The sequence below is a fragment of the Anomalospiza imberbis genome, chromosome 4 (genome assembly GCF_031753505.1).
Source record: "Anomalospiza imberbis isolate Cuckoo-Finch-1a 21T00152 chromosome 4, ASM3175350v1, whole genome shotgun sequence".
NCBI classification, from domain to species: Eukaryota; Metazoa; Chordata; class Aves; order Passeriformes; family Viduidae; genus Anomalospiza; species Anomalospiza imberbis.
This window is the reverse complement of record NC_089684.1, coordinates 111,357-118,756: the sequence shown is the minus strand read 5'-3', so window position 1 is coordinate 118,756 and position 7,400 is coordinate 111,357. Positions and strand designations below refer to the sequence as shown.

Genomic DNA, 7,400 nt, shown 5'->3' with positions numbered 1-7,400 from the left:
CGAGCCGCAGGGACCCGGCGCGCGGAGCGGCAGCAGGGGGCGCCCGCGGCCCCGCGCAGCGGCGGGAAAAGATGGCGGCGGCCGCCCCCGAGCAGGTCCGTCCGCAACGGGACGCGGGCACGGCGAGGCGGCGGCGCCGTCCCCGCCGGGGCCAGGGGGGAGCGGGGGCGCGGGGAGCGGGCGGTCCGGCCGGGGGTGCTGCAAGCGGGAGGGGCGCTCGGGCGGGGCGCCATTTTCGCGGCGGTGGGCGAGGCTGGTGCGGTGGCGGAGCGCTCCGGCTGGGAAGGGGAGAATCGGCGCTCGGGCGGCGCTTTCCGCGTTGTGCCCGGCGGTGTCCAGGCAGGACGGGCTCGGCCGTGCCGGGGAGAGGCGGCCCGAGCCTGCTGTCCGGGCGGGGCGGCCTGCCGCGGCGCCGTCCTGCCCGCAGGCGTGGGTGTGTGACGGACAGAAATACTCGGTGCCCTGGCAGTGAGGCGCCCGGCCCTTGAGCGCTGCGGGGGCGCCGCCGCCGCGCCTACCGAGGCGCTTGGCACTGACCAGGGGACGAGAGGCAGCCGTGGGTGCCTGCGGGGCCCCGCAGCTTGGGCGAGTTCTGCAGGGTCACACTGGCTCCGGAACATCTCCGAGGGAGCGAAGCCTCCACAAACTCGTCCAGGTCAAGCACCTTTCTCAACACCATCTCTTACTAGTTCTTCAGCAGCAGAAGAAAACACGGTGCTGTTACTCGTTACATCGGTGTAGATAGGTGCGAGTGCGGTTACTTAAGGTGTAGCTTTAGCATTCATTTAAAGTGAACAAATTTAATTCCATCCAAAAGATCAAGCTCCTTTGAAAATGTGAATCACTTAATAACAAACTCTTCCAGTCAAGGGAAGTGGAACAAAATTTTGGACAGCTATGAAAATACTCTAAAGGTTTCTTTTCACTATGAATATGTACAAGAGTTTCGTCTGTTAATTTGTTACGCTGACAGGATATCCCTTACAATCTCATAACTTCAAATTATTACCTGAAAGCTACTCTGGCCAAGTTCCCCATGCCAGGTTTAAAGCCTCACAGTATCTTTCTCAATGCTGCATGCAAGCAACAAGAGTTGAATGCAAACCCTATGCTGTCAAACTAATTTAAAAACTGTATCCACCACACTCTTTTTGAATAGTCACTGAGAGTCCATCACATATGAGCATGGACGGAACTAAAATCCTGTGTATTGACAGATGACCTACAGGATTATGTCCTGTGTCATCCCTGAGAGGTAAAAACTTGATGAATTTCTTGGTAGCTGGTTTTAGTTTTTTAACTGTAACAATGTAACTAATAATTCCTATCTGCCCTGATAAAAATTATATATAAAGCCATATATTGTCTGAAAGTATCTGGATTTTAAATTTAGTCATTGTGCTAGCAGAGGTTGCTGTGGTTCTAAGTGTTTATTCTGACAGCCGGGTGGCAGACTTAAAGCTAATACTGAACATAATATCCAATAGATTCCACTAGTTAATTTACGTTTTTTTGCATATATATGTGTGTGCCATTTGTAGGTAATTAACATGCCTTTTAAAGCTAACCCATGCCTTGTGTTGCAGCAAAGCTCTAACGGCCCGGTGAAGAAGTCTATGCGAGAGAAGGCTGTGGAACGCAGGAATGTTAATAAGGAGCACAACAGTAACTTCAAAGCAGGATACATCCCAATTGATGAAGACCGCCTCCATAAGACAGGGTTACGTGGCAGGAAAGGCAACTTGGCCATATGTGTGATTGTTGTTCTTTTTATTTTGGCTGTCATCAATCTGATTGTGAGTATAATAGCTATAGTGTAAGCAACATTAGGTCATATTTCATTTTGATAGTTCAGTTAAAAAAAAGTTTCCAGTACGGCTGAGGACTTAAAGCATACTGAAGGACATCCTCATTTTTCTCCTTTCTTTTTAGGTCTTTTTGTAGTCTGAGCAAGGTCAGATAGAATGGTATAAACTCAAGCACAATTATTTACATTATCATGGTCACCCCATGAGAAGTGTTATTAGTACATATGCATTCAGGATATATGGCATATAAAACATGGTTATATTTAAATATTTTATGTTACAGAGCTGTATGTGAACATTCAGAATTAACCAGCCACTGCAATTTCAAGCTTCATTGTTCTAATAACCACATTTTTATTGCTTGGTCAATGAGAAGTAATAAATTATTTGTCATAATTGCACATCCATCTGTGAGGATGCATTCTTGTAGTTCAACGTTAAGTATATACCAAGCTGAACTGTTCAGGAAATTTGTTTAAATAATTATTACCCTTAAACAGAAAAAAGATATAACTATGGATGTGATTTAATATTTCATATATATATAAATAATTTCAGTTACTGTTTCAAGTAAGTCTAAAAATAATTTTAAATGCTTTTCATAATTAAATGCGTTATGATGTTTTCAGTAGGAACAAACTAAAGTCAACTCACACTTAAAGCTCACTTAAACACTGGCATTAATAATTGTCCAAATAAAATATCTAATTTATACAATAATTGTGGTAGAAAGATCTGAACAATCAACATAGTCCTTGAAAATGTGTTTCTCCTTCAGATTACCCTGGTTATCTGGGCAGTGATAAGAATTGGTCCCAATGGTTGTGACAGTATGGAATTCCATGAGAGTGGCTTGCTGCGGTTTAAGCAGGTGTCTGACATGGGTGTTATACATCCCTTATATAAAAGCACTGTAGGAGGGAGACGGAATGAAGACTTGGTGATCACTGGGAATAATCAGCCTGTAAGTTATACCATGAATTGAAAGTTTGTGAGTGACGCTAGAGAATTACACTCACATTGCTAATAAATGTTACATTTGAAACATCATTAAGTTCATGCCTTTGTTTCTGAAGATTGTATTTCAGCAAGGAACAACCAAGCTTAGTGTGGAAAAAGACAAAACTTCTATTACCAGTGATATTGGCATGGAATTTGTTGACCCACGAACACAAAATACTTTGTTCAGCACTGACTATGAAACTCATGAGTTTCATCTGCCAAATGGAGTTAAAATCTTGAATGTACAAAAGGCCTCTACAGAGAGGGTATGTTTCTTATTTTTTGTAAGTAATGAGAATACAGCCCATTGTTTGTTTGTGTAACAGTAGAGTAGGGTTAGTGGTTTTATAGAGGATTGAGTGTGCCTTTGGAAGCACTGAGCAATCCTGTTGCAGAAAAAACACCCACAACTATAAATACATAGGAGGAACTGATTAAGTGAAAACAGAGGGGTAAATTTACATAAAAATCTTCTGTTTTAACAGAAAGCCTGCATTTGGTACAAGTGTTAGCTGTGTATCCCATAAAATTGTCATATGAATTGTTACCTTTATACAAAAAAATAATTTTACATACCTTCCAAAATTCAGTAATCCTGTTTTGAAATTGAACATAGAAAATAATAAATATGCAGAAGCTGCAGAAGTAGCAGAAGGGAAAAAAGTACATTCAAGTTTTTTATTCAATTGCACAGCACTACTTTTAAGGTAATAAAAGTTACTCAGAAAAACACAAGTGGCACATTTTCACTAATCTGTAATACAGTTTTTTTGGTTGTGTTCTTAGATTACCAGCAATGCAACCAGTGATCTAAACATAAAGGTTGATGGTCGTGCCATTGTCCGGGGAAATGAAGGTGTTTTCATCACAGGCAAGACAATTGAGTTTCGAATGGGTGGAAACATGGAACTTAAAGCAGTAAGTATTTCAAACCAAAGGAATTTTTAAACAGCTTAGTTTCAAATTTAGGCTGATAGTAAACTGATGTAGCTTTATGTAGTTTCAAATTTTATATAAATTACTCATGCAGTATATTTAGTAGGATTTAAATAGATGATTTATTACTTTGCTGTTAAGTAGTGGTTGAGTAGCTTCAGGTAACACTGATTTACTACTGTTAAGATACCAAAAACCTACTATGCAGTTAAAGCTAAGCTATTGGCCTCTGTACTGACATGAATTCCAAAGGGAGTTAATCTCCTCTGGAAGCTTAACCGGGGTTGACAACCTTTGCCAGAAGAACAGAGCATATAGTTTGGAGCATTACCTTCTGTGCTGCTGCTGTAAGACTCACTAGCATTCCTTTAAGATTTTTGGAGATTAAGGTGGCATTATTTATGGAATGATGGAAAGGAAGGATAAAAATAGAGGTAAATGCACTTTCAAGTGTGAATGAATTTCACGTATGAATTCAATTTCCTGTTTCATGTCCATATTTTACATTTACTGCTGCTAATAAGAATGTAAAGTGAAAAGTCACCCTACTGCTGTCTTTCTCCATATCGATCCACCACTGGAATAGCAAAGTACATTGCTGACTAGAAATCCATAGGCATTGCTATAATTTTCAGTAAAAAAGTAAACATTTGTATACATACCTTTTTATTATTGTTGATTCTACAGCCATCCGAGAGATGTTATTTATCCATTAAACTAGCTTGTCCTTCTCAAAAACATTTACACTGGGGTTGTAGTTCTACAGCTTCTTTTTTTTTTTTTTTTCTCTCCTTAATAGGAAAACAGCATCATCCTGAACGGAACTGTGATGGTCAGCCCGTCACGACTGCCAAGTTCTTCTTACGGGGAGCAGTTCAATAACGGCAACTGGCTGCGCTTCAAGCTGTGCATGTGTGCGGACGGGACGCTGTTCAAGGTCCAGGTGACCGGGCATAACATGGGCTGTCAGACCTCTGTCAACCCCTGCGGAGCCACGCACTAAGCAAACTGCTGCTGGGACGGGTCTCGTTTGTGTTTACATCGATTTGTATGAAGTAATTGCATGCCTTCCAGGGTTTCTTTTTTTACAGCAGTTTATACTAACATTTCTTACATAGGATTTTTAAGGAAAGGCTGTTATGGTCAGCAGTATTAGGTCATCATGCTGTTAGCTGCAGTAGTGGCACTGAATCTGTAAGCTTTAAGTGTACATGCATACTGAAGTACCTTCTTGAATTGGGATCAGTAGAATATATGTAAACAACATAATCTTGGCAACAACTCTATTGCCTACAGTTGTCACTAGAGGAGATTTTTGTCCTACATCCCAAGACCTTGAAGATTGCTGAGAACATAACTGCAGGCTGAAGTACTTCAACAGGAATGTCAACTTTTTGTTGGAAATAGATTTTCCTAGGATGGCTGAAGTGGCAGACTTTTCTTTCTTGTTGATACATTGATTTAGCCCAAACTTAGGTGGTTTACCAGATGTGTACTAAGAGGGGTAATGGCAGATTCACTTTAAAATATCACATTATTTATGCCATGTATTCATTCTCACATTGTTAAAAAATTATGTATCATAAATAATATTTGCAAAGTAATACTGAGTAGGGAAACGTAACTTGAATTTTGAAGTAGTCTTGTGGTTATTGAAGTGTTGCTTGAACTTCCATTCTAACTGTGCAGTTAGTCCATTCTGCAGTTGCTTAATTTACATGAAGTACTTATAAAATGTGTTTATATTAGAAGTACATTTTTAAAGATGTACTTACAACTTGCTAACTACCCAAAAATAGTGTTTTCCTGGGTGCTCTAATGTGAACAGCATCTGAGTCCATTACTCAATAGGTAATAATCTAAGCATAACTGTTGCAGCAGTGTCTGAGGTCAGATCTCTCCTTCCTCATAAATCTCAGTACTGATACATTACTGAGAACATCAGAATTGAATTCTGAAGTTAAACTGCAGCTCTGTAAGAATAAATGTGGTGGTAGGACATCAGGGTAAATACATGTGTATCAGAATTTGCCAGCTGTGAAACTATGGTGAACTGGGGCCTATTACAGCCTTCCAACTGCTTTTGCAGCAGTGAGGTGTTTTGTGCTAAAAATAGACCAGCTATTTATAGGATTCCTTCTTTCCTCATCCCATGTATTTCTTCAGTTTAAAATAGCTTTGTTTTGCAGTAGCATCAAGTAACCTTAATATTGGAGGTCTCAAAGTGACTTTGTAACAGCTTTTTGACAAGCTTTTTGACAAGCACACACTTCTTTACTTAAAAATTGTGCAAGTTTTACACATTAATTTCAGAATTGATTATTTGTTACAGGAAGATAAACTATCTACCCTTGTTTTACAGTGCTCAAAGTACATAGGATTCCATAAAATACAAATCAGCTCCTGCTATAACAAGAAATTCATAGCTAAGGTCCCAATTTCTGAATTTACTGGCAGGCAGTAAGCACTCATGCAGAATGTGTATGGGTGGAGGGGTAGTCATCAGTCAGGCATTACAGCATATGGGGGAGGTCAGAGGAGTCTTATTTCCCTCACTGCTCAAAGGCAAACCCAGATTTTGATGCTCAGTAGTTGTTGCAGTTTTGGGGCTGGAAAGCAGTGGAGCTGTTCGGACAAAATCAGAATAAGCAGAATATAATGTAGCAAAAAACACTGAGTTTTCACATTAAAGATTATGGGGAAGTACTAACATTTTGCATACTGCCTTCATGGACTTCATAGTTTTATCAGACTTTAACACACATTTTGCTGCTTTACACCCATCTTTGCTGCTAAGCAGTGCCTCAATTAATATCTGTTACAGTTAACAGGAGGAAATGAACTAATGTTTTTACAATTTTCACTCTCATGCCAATGGAAGTTTGTCACTTTATGTATACAAATGCAAACACATATAAAAAAATATAAAGAGCAGTATCCTCAAAGCTGAAGTACATCTTGAAAATGACAGATACTGCCTTGGTCACATAGGTTAAACACATATTAAAGCTCTTCTCTGATTAGTGCTGACATGCCTATATGCTAGTATTGGATTCTTGTAATTATCAAGAGTTCTTTTGGAAATACTGTGTGCAATGTACAGCTGAAAGATTTGTCACAAAGGTACTCTTAAATCATGATCTGCAGAATTGTTTTTGAAGTGTGGATTTTTTTTGTCAAAATGTAGCAAAACCAATTATAAAAATACCAAATGAAGTAAATTATCAAATTTGTTAGCCACTATGTATTGTTAACATATTTTATATTTATATTACACAGTTTGAGAAATGTTGGCACCACACATGCCTTCTGTTGAGCATTTACTCGTTTATTTTCTAACTGCCTAAGGTACATTTTTCTATATGTATTTAAAACATTGAGTGGAACACTGTTTATTTCAGTCCCACAGATGCACTTAAGATTCTGTGTGTATAAAGTATATTATTCTACATGCCTCTGTAAAATGCCATACTGGGTATGCTGAAACAACTTGCATGTGAAGAGCTCTCACCATCTGTAAGTGTGGTGGTTGTTCCAATGAGTGAAAGGCAGTAGAATTTCAAATGCTTGTTTTGAAATAAAACAATAAATTCTAAGATACAGCTGCAGTTCAGAAGTGTTATTTGTAGGAATATAGTTGTTCATTAAAAATAC

At 39.6% G+C, this 7,400-nt stretch overlaps 1 protein-coding gene across 1 annotated transcript; it reads left to right on the top strand.

The window, feature by feature from the left end:
• The first annotated feature begins 16 nt into the window (after window positions 1–16).
• Window positions 17–7,348, top strand: SGCB (sarcoglycan beta). Its single transcript, XM_068186721.1, has 6 exons — window positions 17–95; window positions 1,587–1,796; window positions 2,587–2,772; window positions 2,885–3,076; window positions 3,597–3,728; window positions 4,546–7,348. Exons 1-6 carry the CDS (start codon window positions 72–74, stop codon window positions 4,747–4,749), a joined length of 948 nt encoding a protein of 315 aa, XP_068042822.1. The 5' UTR covers window positions 17–71; the 3' UTR covers window positions 4,750–7,348.
• The last annotated feature ends 52 nt before the right edge of the window (window positions 7,349–7,400 follow it).

Excerpts from the sequence above, each read along its gene's own strand:
- SGCB (XM_068186721.1), top strand. The coding sequence starts at position 72 with ATGGCGGCGGCCGCCCCCGAGCAG. Across the intron at positions 1,797-2,586 it reads TGGCTGTCATCAATCTGATT|ATTACCCTGGTTATCTGGGC; the intron begins GTGAGTATAATA and ends TTTCTCCTTCAG. Across the intron at positions 2,773-2,884 it reads TCACTGGGAATAATCAGCCT|ATTGTATTTCAGCAAGGAAC; the intron begins GTAAGTTATACC and ends TTGTTTCTGAAG.